The 18,238-nt window shown below is 35.8% G+C and overlaps 1 protein-coding gene across 3 annotated transcripts in view; it reads right to left on the bottom strand.

The window, feature by feature from the left end:
* The window catches only part of LSM14A (LSM14A mRNA processing body assembly factor), a 51,052-nt gene that overhangs the window by 3,675 nt on the left and 29,139 nt on the right, over window positions 1-18,238 (bottom strand). For all 3 annotated transcript variants that reach the window (XM_052655435.1, XM_052655436.1, XM_052655434.1), the window contains exons 4-9: window positions 12,065-12,187; window positions 7,524-7,700; window positions 7,174-7,239; window positions 5,351-5,533; window positions 5,066-5,237; window positions 3,723-3,954 (exon numbers count right to left, since the gene is read on the bottom strand). In XM_052655435.1, coding sequence (XP_052511395.1) covers window positions 3,723-3,954; window positions 5,066-5,237; window positions 5,351-5,533; window positions 7,174-7,239; window positions 7,524-7,700; window positions 12,065-12,187 — 953 coding nt within the window. The remainder of the gene's footprint in view (window positions 1-3,722; window positions 3,955-5,065; window positions 5,238-5,350; window positions 5,534-7,173; window positions 7,240-7,523; window positions 7,701-12,064; window positions 12,188-18,238) is intronic.

The following is an 18,238-nucleotide window of genomic DNA, read 5'->3' as shown; positions in this document are numbered from 1 at the left end:
CACTGGAATATAATATCAAGAAGGCTCCAAGTGTTTTGTTACCACCAATGTCTAGCACAGAGCTTGGCATATACTAGAAATTCAAAATATTTGGTCAATGACTGAAGTTTAGTTGTAATCAAGCAATTGTTTAAGAGATGATCAAGGTTCAACCTATTTGAATTAGATAGTTTAAAGGGTAATAAGAAATGGGGCTGGATATATCAAGTGGGACTCTCATAGGGTAAAAAGAGAAAGCTGTGCAATGCCATGTTAGAACCTTCTAATCATCAGCCTAAGGTCCACTCAGGTTTCACTCCTTGAAACACCCAAGCAGAGGTTGAACTATCCGTCAGGGATATCCTAGTATGGATAAAGACAAATGCAGGACTTCCCTGGTGGCCCAGTGGTTAAGAATATGTCTGCCAATGCAGGGGACAAGGGTCCAGTCCCTGTCTGGGAAGACCCCACATGCTGCGGGCAACTAAGTCTGTGAGCTGCAACTACTGAAGTCTGTGAGCTCTATAGTCTGGGTTCTGCAGCAGGAGAAACCACGGCGATGAGAAACCTGCACAGCATAGCATCACAACTAGTGAGCAGCCCCCTGCTTGCCCCAACTGGAGAAGGCCCATGTGCGGCAACCAAGACCCAGCAGAGCCAAAAAAAAGACTGATGCAGACAACCCCTATAATGCATTCTAATTCTGCAATATATATGACAGAAGTTTAACTAAAGCTCAAGGGAGCTGAACAGTGAGACTCGGCCTTAAAAAGAAGGTTGGCATCAGTAAACCATGCACACAGTTGTTACTGTTCAGGTAAAGGGAAGTAACTGTCCAGTCTTAAAGATAACATGACAGCTGTTTTTTTTTCAAATATATGAAAAATCATCATGAAGAAGAGTATATATTGTGTGTATAGAATTAAACTAACAGGTTGACGATAGAGGGAAAAAGATTTTCATTCAAATTCCATGTGTCTGTGAAATTCTAATAATTAAGAGCACCTTCGAGGTGGAATGGATGCTGTGACAAACAGTAGTAAGTTCCCAGTCCCTACAGGGGATACCAACAGAAGAGGCGTTTGGGTTGGCCAGAAGGTCACATCTCTCAGATGTTTTCCAACTCTTGAGACATTAATGGTCTTTAAAAAGCCTATCTAAAATAAATCTGTTGAACTCTCTACCCACAAATGTCAAAACTGAGGGCCTGATAGGTTTAACAACTTAAATCGATGCCATACTGGCAAAGATAACAAAAATTCTCATCAGGATCACGGTATGATTTAAATGCATTTTTTCTAAAACCATGGACTTCCCTGGTGGCTCAGACGGTAAAGCACCTTGCTTACAATGCAGGAGACCTGGGTTCGATCCCTGGGTCAGAAAGATCCTCTGGAGAAGGAAATGGCAATACACTCCAGTACTCTTGCCTGGAAAATCCCATGGACAGAGGAACATGGTGGGCTACAGTCCACTGGGTCGCAAAGAGTCGGACACGACTGAGCAACTTCACTTTCATTTTTCTCAAACCAAGCTGACTCAATGTGGTCTTCGACAAGGAGCTGCCACAGGTTCTTCAACAGGTAGCTGATATGCTTCAAGTGAGGTAAAGACAGACTGAAGGTCTGAAGAGCAATCAGTGGGTTACTATGGTAACTGGCAGAAATATCTCAAAGGAATGAATATGGTGACATGGACATGGATACTCCACCACCAGGGTGACCAAAAGAATACCAAATTGATATGGGAAACTGAGAAGATGATGAGGTCATTCTGAGGAAGGTTAAGTTTAAGCTGATCACAGGACAATGCAAGTAAACACAGAAATATGTAGGTCAAGGTCCAAGGTCCAAGTTGAAAAACTGATTAGAAGCTATGAATAGATCAGCTCAGAGAGGGGAGGGGGAAATCTCTGCAAGAGAGGAGAGAGGGAGGAATACAGACAGAGAGGGAGATCAAGCCTACACAAGAGTACAAATACGAACACAATAGAGCAAACTGAACACTGCAGGCGGACGGAATGGGTAAAAAGGTTGTGAGACAGGAATAAGCTTGGCATTAAACAAGAACAAGGTCTCTGTATCTGTAGTGGAATGGATGACAGAAACGGCTTGCAGTCCCCCTAGCAACAAGATCTAGAGAAAGTACTAGACTTCTGACGTGGAGAAGCAAGCAGATCATGAAGTACCTTATAGGCTGTGGTGAGGAACATACTTAATTTTTATAATGAGAAAAATATCAAAAGTATTTATGGAAGAAAAAAAAAAACCCAGGAAGAAGATTCCAGGTTGGGTGAGTAGTTATCAGTGTCAAATATTGCAGAGTAATGAAGGGCAAATATTTGCGAAAAAGCTATTGAATTTGGTAAGCAAAAGGTCACTGGCACCCTTAAGAGGAGGAACAGTGGCAAGTAAGAAGCATTCCATGGTTCCTAAGATAGTCTCCAAGTTGGAATGGCTATTTTGGAAGTCAAAAGTCCTGTAGATGTATCAGGCTGTGTCTACCATGGCTGGATATCCTGACCTAATGATCTGAGGCTAATTTTCAGCAGTCTTGGCTGTGATGACACAGTATCAAAGGCATTAAAAATAACAGAACAGATCCAAAGGCCACAATTAATGATCCCTCAAGAGGGATCTCAACAGTGACCAGTTTTAAATATAGAAGAGTGAAATTCCTGATAGTGGATCTTTAGGTTTCTAGCTGCTTTCTGTAATTCCTAATAGACTTCTTTATGATGGGATTTTGATCCTTTCTTTGATTATATACTTTCCACTATCCCTAAAGTCAATAACTAGGATAGTAACATTGACTTAAAGACTTCTTTAAATACATTATACATATTTTTTTTTATACAAGGTCCTACTGTATAGCACAGGAAACTATATTCAATGTTCTATAATAAACCATAATGGAAAAGAATATGAAAAAGACTGTATATGTGTGTGTGTGTATAACTGAATGACTTTGCTATACACCAGAAACTAACATTGTAAATTGGAAATTGCAAGCAGCAGTTTCCATATGCCAATATGATATTTTTAAGACCATGGTAAAATAAAAAGCCAGGGAAAATGTAGTTGAGTTTTCCACAAAACTAATTAAGATCATGGACTGAGGAACAAATGTACTAGGTTCAAGATCCAGCATCATCACTTATCAGCTAACCTTGGGCAAGTTATTTAATATTTCTTTACCCATTTCCTCATTTGTACACACAAAATACTACATTAGCTGTATTAAATGCACAGGTTTGCCTTCCATTCTGGAATATGTTCTTCCTAGATTCTTTTGGTATTAAAGCATACTTTGTAACATGAAATAAAGCTGATATAATATGGTCCTTTTTTGTATTGTGTAATATCTTTTAGTGATTCCCTGTGCCTCCAATGACAAAACTTTTTTAAGAAAAAAAATTCAGTCAGTCTCTAATAGTTTTTTAGAAGAAATTTTACCAGTCCATGAAATCTGAAACAATGGTTCTATAACAGAAGATAAAAATATATTTCTCTCACTTCCTCCAATTGTAAAAGAAAATAGTTTAAAAAATTAGATCCATTAGCCAAGAAGTTACTGCTCCTTAAAATTATATAAATATCATAATCAAGTATATCCTCCACTGAAAAGTCAAATGGAAGTTACACAGATGTCCTAGAAATACTCACTCCCAATAGATAAAAAATTTAAAACATTTTGAGTTTCATACAACTGAAGCCAACCCCAAAACAAGTAATAACACTTACCCTATACTCAAAATCTGCAAACTCCCTGCCCCCACGACCTCCTCTGAATCCACCACGAAATCCTCGAGGAGTGGTGAAGGCACTGCCTCGGCCACTGCCACGCCCTCGGCCACCACGGAAACCAAGACCCCCTCTGCCTCTGTACCCTCCACGGCCACGGTTTGGACGAAGCGGGATTCCAAATGTTTCTGCATTTAATCTTCTCTCTTCAGCCCAGGTTGGTCTCCGCTCTCTATTATGAGGACAAATAATCTTTAGTATATCAAGTTTTTTTTTTTTTTGTAGTGTTTTAACTTTTAAAGAACATTTGCCAGCAAGACTATGAGGCACTTAATTTCCGAACTGAGGCTAAATAATTCCTAAGCATCAAAAAAATCACAAAAAACAACAACAAAAAAACCTACAAAAGTACCTCATCTAAGTCATCACAAGCTGTCCATGGCAATATGTTCCTATTATATTCTGTTATACTTCATGTGAAGTCTGACTGGTATTGTTTATTGCAAATGCAGCTGATGATACAAAGAAACTGGATAGCCTCAATAAATGGGATTGGTAGTTGACTCTACCCTCCAATCAGCCTCAAAGGAAGAAAGGGAAAGGAAACCCTGCCTCAGGATGGGAGGGGGTAAAGGGTTGATTCCCAAGATCCTACTAGGCTCCTGGTCCAACCTCTGGACCTGATGCCTAAAGCTTCTGAATCACTGCTGCTGGCCGACAGCCCAATCAGATTCAGCACCATCGCCATCCATGTTGAAACTGAAGCAGACAACCACCACTGGGTGGCACCAAAATGCAACAGAAGGCAGGCCTGAGCCAGGCAGCAGAAACTGCAACTTTGTTATGCTGAGTCCTCTAATCAACCAGTTTTCTGGATTCATATTTACTGCAATAGAGCAGAGTTTTACTACATCAGCAAACTTCAACTGAACTATACTGTAGAGGGGTAAAGTAAAAGGTATTTAGATGTTAGACGAATGCTTCTATTTTAATTACTAATTTTCGAATGTGAATGTACCCCCAAACAAAAATAGATGATTATTTCTTCTTTTTCAAAAGTAATATCATTTAAAATTTTAGGATTAGTTATCTTCTTTTATCAAAATATTAAAAAATTGCAGTCATTAGATTTTTGGGGGGGGTTGCACCACACAGCAAGTGGGATCTTAGTTCTCCAACCAGGGATCAAATCCATGCCCACTGGGAAGCATGGATCCTTAACCACTGGACCATCAGGGAAGTCCCTAGGGACTTTTAAGTATTCATTACACTTTGTGAATTTATCAGGAATCACTTCACACTTCAACCTCCTAATTGCATAAGAGCAGCTTAAAAGACTGTACCTATTATCATCACAAGAAATATTATCAAAGAAGGATTTAGTTTTGTCATAATAGCAATTAGGTCCAAGTGGATCTTCTTCATCTGCATTTCCTTCACTGTTTTGGGTATCAACTCCTGAGTCTCCTTTATCTTCACCATTGACAGGCTTCTCCTGCTTCTCAAGTTTATCTTCTAATAAAAAAAAAAAAGAAGGTACATACCATATAAGTCAAGATTTGGCCTAAATATCCATAATTCACATGGTCAGAAAAGAGTATTCTCTGAGGAGAAAAATAAAAACTCACCTTTCAATTTAAGTTTATTATGAAACTCTCTGTCAATTTCCTCCTTGTTAAATTGTGCATTTGCACTTTCAAAGTCAAAATCTTTCTCAAATTTCATTGGACCATCTCGTCGAATACCAAATCTTCCTCTGCCACCTCGATGACCCCCACGCCCTCTCCTTGGAGCTGAAGGAGCACTTGGAACTATATTAATAAAGAATAAGCTGGTTTAAAGCAGAAGCTATTATTATGGTCTTTATGGTCAACAATAGAAATGCTTATAAGTCTCTATATACCTGACTATATTTGTATTTTTTTAATATAAAAAAGAGATGAAGTTTCATAAATAATTAATACATAGTAGACTGAGAAAAAAGTGAAAGAAAGTGAAAGTCGCTCACTCGCAGCCAACACTGTAGACTATACTTTACATGATTTTTGAATGATGGAAGCATAGCAATTATTTTATCTTGAGAAGAGAGGAGTTCTTTCATTTTTGCAAATTAAAAAAAAAAGTGAAACACAGTAAAACCAAACCCTAACTTCCGTTAATTCTATGGCACACAGCATAAATAAAAACACATATGAAAATGTACAGAAGAAATAGTGTTTTCTAGCTTTCTAAACTTGAAGATCATCTCCCAACTATTACATAATTAAGTTAATCACACACTGCCTTTCTTTTTTAACTTGGAACAGTTTTAAATCATAATTTATTCTCTGCTAATGAATATGAAAATAATAAAATAGATGGATTTGGGGTATGTTACAGATTACCAAAAAGATCAAGTATACAAGTATTAAGTCAATAATTATGAAAGAAAGTTAAACTTCTTGAATAATTACTTCAAAAAAAAAAAAGGAGGACTTAATTTTAATGAGAAAACTCAAATTTTTAAGGTACAGATAATTTCACTTTTTTTAAAATTTATTTTATTGAAGTATAGTTGATTTACAATGCTATGTTCACTTCTGCTAGTGATTCAGATATATATATAAAATATATATAGTCTTTTTCATATCCTTTTCCATTATGGTTTACCACAGGATATTGAACACAGTTTCCAATGATTCCTTTCTCTTTTCTTTTTGGCTGCACCATGTGGCTTGTAGGATTTTAGTTCCCAGAAGGGAGACTGAATCTAGGCCATGGCAGTGAAAGTGCCAAGTCCTAACCCATGGACCACCAGTGAATTCTTGATTCCATTTTTAAAAACACAGAAAACAAAGAAAGCAATTTTATAATGCTAACATGACACAAAAACATAAAAAAATACAAAAGACAGTACAAAAGAGAAAGCCATTAAACAATATAAAATATAAAAATAAAAATATACCAATCTCACTAGCAGATATTTACGATTAAAAGACAACTGCTTACCAACAAGCAGGTTTTATTCCAGACATATAATGATTAAAAAAATATATTTTGAAACAATTAGATTAAAAAATGAAAAAAGTAGTACAGAGTGTCCATCACCCAGCTTCCCCTCCAACAGTAACATCTTGATTATCTATTGTACATTATGAAAAACTGGGAAAAACGAGGACACTGGCACAATATAATTAACTACACTAAGATCTCATAGTCAGATCTCAACAGTTTTGCGTGTACTCATTTTCTGGTATGTCTTTATGCACAGTTTTATGACCTTCTGCTACATACACAGATCCACAGCATCAGCACCATAATCAAGATAACACAATGAAACTCGCCTGTGCTACTCCTGTATAGCTACCAAACCTTGTTGTTCTTTTTTAAAAATAGTAATTAGACATCATACATTTCAAATGTTTAATTGATAAGCATAGGATTAGACTTTCAGATCCAAGTAACTACTTACCCATTTGTCTCTTGCTATCATTTCTGAGTTGCTCATTTTCTGGTCTTGAGACTTTATGTACTTCAGCTATAGAATATACAGAAAGTGACAGTCAACTTGGGACACATAATCAAAAACTTCTGGAAAGTCAGAAATGGAAAAACAAACAAACCCAGAACAAAACCAAAAATCCATATAACCCCACCACCATCACTACTTTGTAGAATTTGAAAGACTGAATGAACATTCTCTCAAGTTCAGTTTAAACCTTCTAGGATTATTTCACATAAAGTAAATCTTTTTAATGAAAATAAGTTGAATGGAAGATGCTGACCGGTCAATCAAGAAATAGTAAACAGCTAAAGTTCTACCTCGCCTGTGCTCTTGATTCTCTATTGGTTTTTGGCTGGTAGATGGTAAAGGCCTGGTTGATACAGGGCTCCTTCTCCCAACAGGTGCTGGAGCAGGTAAGTGAGCCGAGGCGGTCTGTACTGCTTGTTCCATGGTTGGGCTTTTTCTCAAAGGGTCTAACTGAGGGCTTGAACGACCTAAAACGTAACCAAAAGATAAGAAACTACCCTAACCTTTGGGGGGTTTCAAAATAATCTAGACCCTAAAAAAACATCTAGAGCTTTATTTCCATCAATTCAAATCTTTTGCATACTTTGGATCCATCTACTCATTAGACCAGAGCTTAAAATTGTTTATCTTTTAGTGGGCTGGTCACTTAACTACTATTAAAAAAAGAAGAAAAAAAAAGTAAAAATAAATCCCACCCAAACAAACAAAAAACTGTGAAAACTGAATCTGTATTTCTACTTAGTAGAATAAGGTTTAACTTTTGCGGATGGAACAAAATTCCCCATGTATATTATCAAAGAGCATTTAGGCAGATCAGATGTAGGCTTTCCCCAACAACCACAATCACAAGATTATATTGACACTTCAGTCATTATTTTCAGAGGCTTTAACATTTTTAGTGTTTTCTGAAGATATATCTAAAGTGATACTTATATCTATAAGTATTATAAAGGAAGTAAAGAAGTAGAAAGTACAGCGAAGTTCTTCAATACCTTAGGGGCTTGGGTAATCAATAGTAAAAGACCAGCAACAAATAAAACCTTCAGATAATTATACAATCAGTAACTATACTCAATCTTTGCTATTTGAATGATCTCTAGGCAAGTTTTTGCTTAATATAGGTTTTGTACTTACAAATTCCATTTTTCCTTTTGTGAGGTCAGAGCTTGGTCACAGTACGAACAGAAGAATGTAACACTGGGTGCTCCCATCATGCTTTTTGTCCCCTATGTTTGCTGTAAATCTCTGCTCAAGGTGCTCTCACATTCCATGATATTGTACCAAAATAGCTTTTGCTTTAAAAAATTATGCTCACTTTTATGTAAAAGAAAAAAAAAAAAATCCCAAATGTGCTGCAAATGTTACTATCCACCTGTGCTATATGCACAGGCTCCAAACTGGGGACCTGGCTGAGTGCTGATAGCACACTGGCTGCTGTGCACCAGGTGCTTCAGGTATTATTTATCAGCATCCTCCCCTGGTTTATGGTTATCTAAAGTATGCAACGACAAACGTGTGTCACTATTTCCAGCATGACATTAATGTCACAGTTCAGTCTGCCGTTAACAGAAACACTGTAATTTTCCCATTAACTATAATGGGAAATCATGGTACAAGTTTATATAAGTTTGGACCTAAGAGAAAAATTTCTGTAATTATTTATATAAAAGTATTTATTTGTTAAAATAAAGGTGATTTATTTATTGAACAAATGTTATGTTTTTTGAAAAGCTTATTATTTAGGTAATTCTATCTTTAATCTCTATTTGTTTACTTAGTCACATCAGGTCTTAGCTGTGGCATGCAGGATCTTCAATGTGTCACGTGGGACCTTGTGGCACAGACTCTTGTAGCGCACAGGCTTAGCTGCTCCACAGCACGTGGGATCCTAGTTTCCTGACCAGGGATTAAACCTGTGTGCCCTGCAATGTTATATGGATTCTTAACCACTGGACCACCAGGGAAGTCCCTGTTTTTTTGGTAATTTTATGACAGTACATTAAATGATCTTATATAGAGGCTTCTCAGGTGGTGCTAGTGATAAAAGGACCCACCTGCCAATGCAGGAGATGTAAGAGACATAGGGTTCAATCCTTAGGTTGGGAAGATCCCCTAGAGAAGGACATGGCAATCCAGTCTAGTATCATTGTCTGGAGAATCCCATAGACACAGGAGCCTGGCAGGCTATACAGTCCATAGGGTCACAGAGTTAGATACAACTGAAGTGACTTAGCATACATGTAAACATAAAACTTAAAAGCTCTTATTATAAACACACTCTCTCAAGTTACCTTCATTCTTATCTTCCCAGTTACAAGAAAATTCTAGGTGTTAAAATTTGATAAATTTCAGAAATTTAGTTGGTGAAATTAAAATGCAGAACGCCAGGCCTCCTTTCTCATTGTTTCTTGTAAAAATTTTTTTAAAAAACATTTTAACCTATTTAAGACCTATTTTAGGATGAAGTATGAGGGAAGAATTCTGGAGTTAACATTCCAAATGATCAGACAGTTATCTGCTAACAACATCATTTACTGGACAACAAGTCTTTCTCTACTAATTTAAAAACAGCATCCTTATCATATATTAATTACTTATTTATACTTGGATCTATTTCTGACTTTTGCTCCATTCATCTCTAAATTTATTCCTGCACCGCTTTATTTTATGTATACTTTATTAAGAGGTAAGCCCTATCTCATTACTTTTATTTTTAAAACATGTCTAGGTATATTTGCATGCTTTTAAGACAGTCTGTGTATGTGTTTTATTAGGTTCTCTTACGAAGTACAGTAAAGTTATTATGCGAAGTAGTCTTCCTAAAACTAAATCTTTGTATTTAGAGATAAGATATGCTTTTCTGATTATAGGCAACTTCTTTTATGTCCCTCTATTACATTTTCTTTCATCAGAGGCTGGTCATATTTATTATATATTTTCTATATAATTTCTATTTCTCATCATTGTGAACATCTTCTTTTATCCCCATCAATAATCAGTGGGTTAGGTTTTAGGACATCTATTGATTTTTGTACTTATTCTCTACATTTTAGCTTTAATTTAAGTCCCTTATTCATTTTAGGTTTTTCAGTGAATCTCAATTCCAAGAAGAAAGTTAGCATTGACAAATAATGCTAATTCCAGTATTCATACTTCTTTCTTTTTTCTGACATAGCTAAAAATTCCAGAACAATGCTGAGTAGCAATGAGATCCAGAGTTCTTTATTATGATTTTAATAAGTCTTTCTGGTGCTTCAATATTAAGGTTAATGCTAGTTATTAATTAAGACAGCTAACATCTACTGAGCATGTTCCCTGTCAGGTACTATGCGAAGGGCACTACACACATTTTAAAAAAATTAACCCTTACAATAAGTCTGTTAGTTTATCAGTAAGGTCCTATTTTACAGTACAGAAAATTAATGCTTAAAAAGATTAAGTATTTTCTCTCAGAAGGAAATCTTATGTTAAAATCTGCAAATAAATATGTTATTCCTGGGTAGTGAAATTGAGTATTTTTATTTTCTTCCTATGCTGAGTGTATTTCTTTAAAGATTTATTTTATTGAAGTACTTGCAAAGTTGTATAATTTCTACTGTAAAGCAAAATGATTCAGTTATATACATACACACACACATTCTTTTTTCATGCTTTTTTTCTATTATGGTTTATCACGGGATATTAAATATAGTTCCCTGTGGTATACAGTACACTTAGTCTATTTCTAATTTATTAATACTTAGAAGAAATCTTCAGATTGTTAACAAATTAAAAATTAAGTTATTTTAAGTTAATATGAATAAAAGTACCTACAACTATTTCAAAATATCTAAAGTGAGATACACAAGATTATGTTTAGCACTGGCTTGATTTTACCCTGAAGAGTTTTTGAAAATATTGTCCTGATTACAGCATATTTCTGAAATGACTTTACTCTATTTTATTTGAAAGTAAATATCCATATAAAGCTATGGGCCAGTATCAGCTATTTTAGCAGATAAAGAAAAGGAATCTTAGAATCACTGAAGGTTATGAGACTGGCTGGTAGAAAAACAAAATTAAAAACAAACGAAACAGGATCCTCTAAGAAGTTTATTAAAATGCACATCTCCAAGCTCCCAGGATTCTTATGTAGCAGTTCTCAGGATCTACACTTTAAAGAAGCATTCCAGATGAGATGATTTGGTTCTAGGTGGCCACACTGAGAGCCACTGCTCTAGATTACGAGGACGATAGGAAAGATGCCACAGCCTAAGTAAGAGCTTGTTTCCTCAGCTACTAATATTCAGATTCACAGAGAATTCATCCTCAGTGGTGAGTCTGAGACTAACCTATAATATTTAAGTGTTATATACAAGTACATATTATATATGGCTCAGCCAGTAAAGAATCTGCCTGCTATACAGGAGACTCGGGTTAGACCGTGGGTCAGGAGGATCCCATAGAGAAGGAAATGGCAACCCATTCCAGTATTCATGCCTGGAAAATCCCATGGATAGAGGAGTCTGGTGGGTTACAGTCCATGGGATCACAAGAGTCAGACATGACTTAGTGACTCAACCACCATATACAAACAATATAATTGCTTCGTTAGGGAAAAAAAAAAAAATTCAAACAGTGTTCACCATTTTCATTTTATGATCTAATAATTATGAAAAGTCTAAGCAGTGGAAGTCATTCAATAATATACTTATTGGGATAACAATTTAAAAAGAGCTAAATAGAAATTATACACATGATTTACAAGCTGCAAAAGCTCTTCCATTCAAAGAAAGACAAAAACCACCACAGAAACTTAGAATGGAAATTTTTGAAGGAAAAAACAGCTTACCTTGAGATAGCTGTGTTTTTAGAGCTCTTGTATCCTGTGTAAAGGCAGAACCAACTGCACTACTTTGGGAGAGGGCACTGCTGCTTGATGCTTCTGTTCCAAAGGATGTCAAGGAGCTTCCGGCTTTAAGAAAAAAAATTTTAATGACAATAAAAAAATTTTTTTAAACCTTTCTATTATATAAAGTAATATACCATGTTAGTGATGATAAGTGTCCCTCCCCATAACACTTGAGCAAATTAATAACACTAGAAATCAATGAAACTCAATCAAAAAATAATTTTGAGAAAATCTTGGCAGTATATGCATATAAAAGCAAGCCCATATGTACTCCAGCTTCTCTGGATGCAAATGATTTTGGTAACATGCAATTCTGTCTTGAGCAGTTATGCAGGTAGCACAGCAGAATGCACATCAGATAGAGAACCTTCAACACTAACATGAAGGTTCAATTATTTTAAAACCAAGTATCTGTATAAACAGCCAAATCAGCAGACAGGTCTACAAAGAGCTTTTCCAGCATTTCCAATGGACAATGGACTCCAGTTCATTTTAATGCTTCTCCTCAGGACAGCACTGTGGGGCTATGTTCTGCCTAAAGCAACCACGAAAACTTCTGACAATCGGAAGAAAAAAATCCCTCAAAAGGACTCAATTCTTTGCTATATTAGGTTATGTCAATCTTCTCTACATTTCTTCAGAATTTATGAATCAATCACTTTCCACATGCTGTGATCTCTTAATATTTAATCTACATAGGTTTCCAACAGTCTTCCTTCCCCACCTCTAAATTAAATCTAAAAGTGGTACTCAGAATAATCTTTTATGAAATAGAAACATCATCACATCACTACAGTGCTTAGGACCCTCTGGTGGCTTCCCACCATCCTCAAGATAAAAAGTTCAAATTATTTGCCTTAGTTTATAAGCAATCGCCCCCACCCCCCGCCAATCTGCCTACCTCTTCCCTCATTATTTTCATGTCTACTCCACAACAGAAGTTTAACTATCTGCTTTTAAATTACTTGAACATTATGAACATGTCCCTCACATCTTATTTTCAAGCTAAGCAACTCTAGTTCCTTCAACTATTACTTACCTTCACATATTCTTTAAGCCTTGCCTCTTTGACTTCTCCCTAATTTAATGAATTCTAGTTGTTCAAATCCCTCTTAAAATGGGGCCGCAGAATTTATCACAGCACCTCAGATGGTAAGAATGAATGGGATTCCTTAAGAGTTGTAATCCATTCAGGCTGTGGTCCCAGTCAGCTAAGGAGAGGCCTAACATAATCTCCCACAACATGCCCAGAAATGTTGAGACTAGTGCTCTCGATAATTCTGTAGAATGCTGAACCCATTTTTATTACCCCTAGTATCTCTAGGTACTGACCAAGATATAGACTACTCTGATGATGCGTATTCAACCTCCATCCAGCTCTGTGTTTTCTCACCTGTCTCAACCTCCCACTGCTTGCCCTCTGGTTAGAAAGCTCTTCTGTATCTTCCAACTCTTTTCTGAGTTCTTGGTCATACAACACCCACCTCCTTCATGCCAATTCTGCTGCGGATTTATCTCAAATTACCTTTTATGTATACAGTGAGGGAGGGATCAATGTTAATTTTTTCCAAATAGATACCCAGCTGCTGCAACATTATTTGCTGGAAAACTTTCCTCCTTTCCACTGAACTGTATTGGCATCTTTGTCTTAAGTCAGCACTTAAATAGGTCTATTTCGAAACCCTCTATTCTCTACCTGTTTGTCTATTGTTGTGTTGATCACTCCCTGTCCTCAATCTTGAAACAGCATATACTTCAAACTTCCTCGTTCTTCAAGAGTGTATCGGTTATTATAGAGTTTGTATTTTCATACAAATATTAGGATCAATGTGTTAATTTCTATTTTTTAAAGTGTGATGGGATTTTTACTAAGATTATGTTCAACCTGTAAATTTGTAATTTGGGGCAAAAGTGTCACCATAAAAATACTGAATCTTTTAACCCATAAGCATGTATTTATGTAGGTTTTTAATCTCTGTCAGCAATGTTTTGTCATTTTTATTGAAGAGCAGTTTTCCCAGCGTCAGCACTACTGACACGGTGGGCTAGACAATTCTTTGTTTTGAGGGGTTGTCCCATGCATTGTAGGATGTTAAGTAGCAACCCTGGCCTCTACCCACTACCTAGTAGTAGTACCCAAGTTGTGACAGAAAAAAATGTCATCAAACATTATCAAACGTCCCCTGAGGGAGGGGGATGAAATGATCTTCCCTCTTCTCAGAACCACTATTACAGAGGCTTTTAAATCTCTTTTTAAATATTCATTCCTAGGTATCTGATGTTACTGATGCTATTATAAGCTGCACTGCATTTTATATTTCATTTACTAATAATCTGTTCTCGATCAGCAAATTTTATAATTTGTCAGATGGTAAATAAAATATTCTAGGCTTTTCAGGCCACATGATCTGTTACGACTATACAACTCTGCACCTGTAGTGTAAAAGTAGCCACAACATGCAAATAAATGGGTATGGCTGTATTCTAATAAAATAGGAGGCTGGCAAGATTTGGTCCACAGGCCATAGTTTGTCAACCTGCCTATTCCGAATATAAAAATTTGGTTGATTTTTGTGTGTTTACCGTGTGTCCCTTACCATGTTAAATTCACTTATTCATTCTAGTGGTTTTAATATTCCTTTGCATCTTCTATACACACAATCATGTCACCTTCAGATAACGACACTTTTAGTTCTGCCTTTCCAATCTCTGAATCTTTTTTCTTGCCTTGTTGGACTGAGTAGGACCTCTAGAAGAATACTACATGAAATAAGATACAGTTCTGCTTTCACTTTATTCCTTACCTTAAGGGAACAGCCTTCATTATCCCACCATTATGTCTGCAAGGTTTTCATTATCCCACCATTACGTATGCAAGCTTTTCATTTCACTGATCAAATTAGGAAATTCCCTCCTATTCCTTAGTTGTTGATAAATGAGTATCAAATCTTATTGAACACTTCCTCTATATCTTTTGGGATTGCAGCTTTTCTGCTTCATTCTGTTAATGTGGTAAATTACCAATGATTTTCAAATGTTATAACATCTTTGCATTCCGGAGATAAACTTTGTCATTATGTACTAACCTTCTTATGAACTGCTGACTTGCACTGATAAGACTACGTTGAGGATTTTTATACGTATGTTCATGGAAATTAGCTGTAATTTTATTTTCTTGTAATAATTTCACTTACATTTTGGTATCTTATCTTGCCTTCATTACCTGGTTAGGAAGTGTTCTTCTCCTTTATTCTCTCAAAGAGTTTGTGAGATTGGTAAAATTATTTATTCCCTAAATGGTAGAATTTACCAGTAAAGCAAACAGTCTAGAATTTTCTTTATGGAAGATTTTAAATTGCAGTTTCAACTTCTTTAACAGAGTGTTAGTGAGATTATACTTTCTCTTGTATTGGTTTAGGAAAGTTGTAGTTTCAAGAAATTTGGCTATTTCATCTAAAATGACAAGTTTGTTGACATAAAGTTGTCCATAATATCTTCATATTATCCTTTTAGGATCTACAGTGATGTCTACTCTTTCATTCTTGATATCAGTATTTGAATTTCCCCCGCCTTGTTTAGTTTTGCTAGAGGATTATTAACTTTATGAAATTTTTTAAAAGCCAATTTCTGGCTTTATTGATATTATATATATATAGGATTAGTTTCTATTTCCTTTCTGTTTTACATTTTTCCTTCTTTCTAGTACTTTTTGGCTAATTTTCTTTCCTTTTTTTTTACCCTTAATAAACTGGTAGCTTAGAGCAGTGATTTTAAAATATTTTTGTTTTCTTATATATGTGTTTAAAGGTATAAGCAATGCTTAAGCTCCACTCAAAAATTTTGATATGTTGTGGTTTATGATCATTATATTTTAAAATATCTTCTAATTTCTCCTGTGATTTCTTCTTTAATTCATTAATGATTTTTATAAGTTTGTTCAACTTCTAATTGTTTGTACATTTTTTCAAGTTATCTTTATTATTAATTCCAAACTTAACTTCTTGGTGGTTTGAGAAAATACCATGATTTCAATCTTTCTGAATTTAATGTAACTTCTTTTATAGACCAAGACTTGATCTATCCCATTGATTGATCCATATTTACTTTAAAAGAATCTGCTGCTGCTGCTAAGTTGCTTCAGTCGTGTCCAACTCTGCGATCCCATAGACAGCAGCCCACCAGGATCCTCCGTCCCTGGGATCCTTCAGGCAAGAATACTGGAGTGGGTTGCCATTTCTTTCTCCAACACATGCATGCATGCTAAGTCGCTTCAGTCGTGTCCGACTCTGTGCGACCCCATGGACGGCAGCCCACCAGGCTTCTCTGTCCACAGGTTCTCTAGGCAAGAATACTGGAGTGGGTTGCCATTTTCTTTTCCATGAAAAGAATCTATATTCTGCAAGTGTTGGTGTTGGTGTACTATTTTATAAAAGTTACATTCACATTTAGGATTGTTACAGCTTTCTGATGAACTGCCCGCTGTACTGTTATAAAGAATCCTTCTGTATCTTTGGCAGTACTTCTGACTTTTAAGCAGCGTTGTCTGACATTAATTTTTCTAACATAGTTTTCTTGTTATTAGTGTTTATATAGTATGCCATGCCTTTTTCTATTCTTTTACTTTCTTTTAATTCATCTTTTATAAATATCATATAACTGGGTCTTTTAAAAAATTTTTATTTTAATTCGAGGCTAATTACTTTATAATATTGTGGTGGGTTTTGCCATACAGTCACACGAATCAGCTATGGGTGTACATGTATTCCCCATCCTGACCCTCCCTCTCCCCATCCCATCCCTCAGGGTCGTCCCAGTGCACCAGCCCTGAGCACCCTGTCTCATGCATCGAACCTGGACTGGCGATCTATTTCACATATGGTAATATACATGTTTCAATGCTATTCTCTCAAATCATCCCACCCTTGCCTTCTCCCACAGAGTCCAAAAAGTCTGTTCTTTACATCTGTGTCTCTTTTGCTATCTCGCATAGGGTCATTGTTTCTAAATTCCATATATATGCGTATATATATATACTGTACTGGTGTTTTTCTTTCTGACTTACTTAGCTCTGTATAATAGGCTCCAGTTTCATCCACCTCATTAGAACATAACAGGGTCTTTTTTAAAAAATTCAGTTTGATGATCTCTGCCTTTTAATCACAATGTTCAATTCCTTTACACATTACTGAAGTAGGTCTTTTATTTATTTTTGGCCACGTCACATGTCATGTGGGATCTTAGTTTTTTCCCCCAACCATGGGCACCCTGCAGTAGAAACACAAAGTCCTAACTACTGGACTGCCAGGGAATTCCAAAGTAGATCTTTAATAATCCTTAGTCTGTCATTCTTAATGCATGAAACACTCTCCTGGTTTATACTAACTTTATAAAGTTCATAAGCAAGTTAAGTGTTCATTAAACTCTGATTAAAAATTAATCTGTACAAAACACTAGAGACCTAAAAGAATCACTGTCTAATATGATTTGATTATTTAAGCAGCTAAAATGTATTCATTTGCCTGACTGTTCAGGCAATATACCTCCTCTTGCCCACAAGAGTAGTATGAGAGAGAGCATGCCACGGCTGTTTGCTGCTTCAGTTTATTGAGATAATTAATTTTTCCTAAAGGCCTATGAATTAAAGGCAGTAGTGACCTAATCTTTGCACATAAGAACTATCTGAGTGTCAGCTTAAAAAAACAACGTTTTAATTCTACGTACTGCATCATTCCATTCAAAGTATGAGTATCTGTTTCCTCACAGTGGTGACAAAACAGAATATATTCAAACTTCTGGGTTTCTGTCAAATTGATAACGAGAAATGGTGTTGTGGTGCTGATTTAATTATCTCACCATAAGCAAGATTTAAGCATCTTTCCGTGCTTAAGGGCCATCTGTATTTTTTTTTCTGAAAAAGGCAAAGTTAGTTTCTAACCTTAATCTATTTTTCAGTTGGGTTGTAGATCTTTATTTTCAGAAGCTCTTTAGATATTAAAGATACTAATCCTTCATGATATAAACTGCAAATAAAACTATAAAAAGATAATATATGAAAATTAAAATGGAAAAAATTCCCCCAAACAGCAGTAGAGTAATCCCAATTTATTTAAACCT

Source organism: Budorcas taxicolor, chromosome 18 (assembly GCF_023091745.1).
Source record: "Budorcas taxicolor isolate Tak-1 chromosome 18, Takin1.1, whole genome shotgun sequence".
NCBI classification, from domain to species: domain Eukaryota; kingdom Metazoa; phylum Chordata; class Mammalia; order Artiodactyla; family Bovidae; genus Budorcas; species Budorcas taxicolor.
Note: the sequence above shows the minus strand (reverse complement) of the source record. Positions and strands in the feature narration are given on the sequence as shown.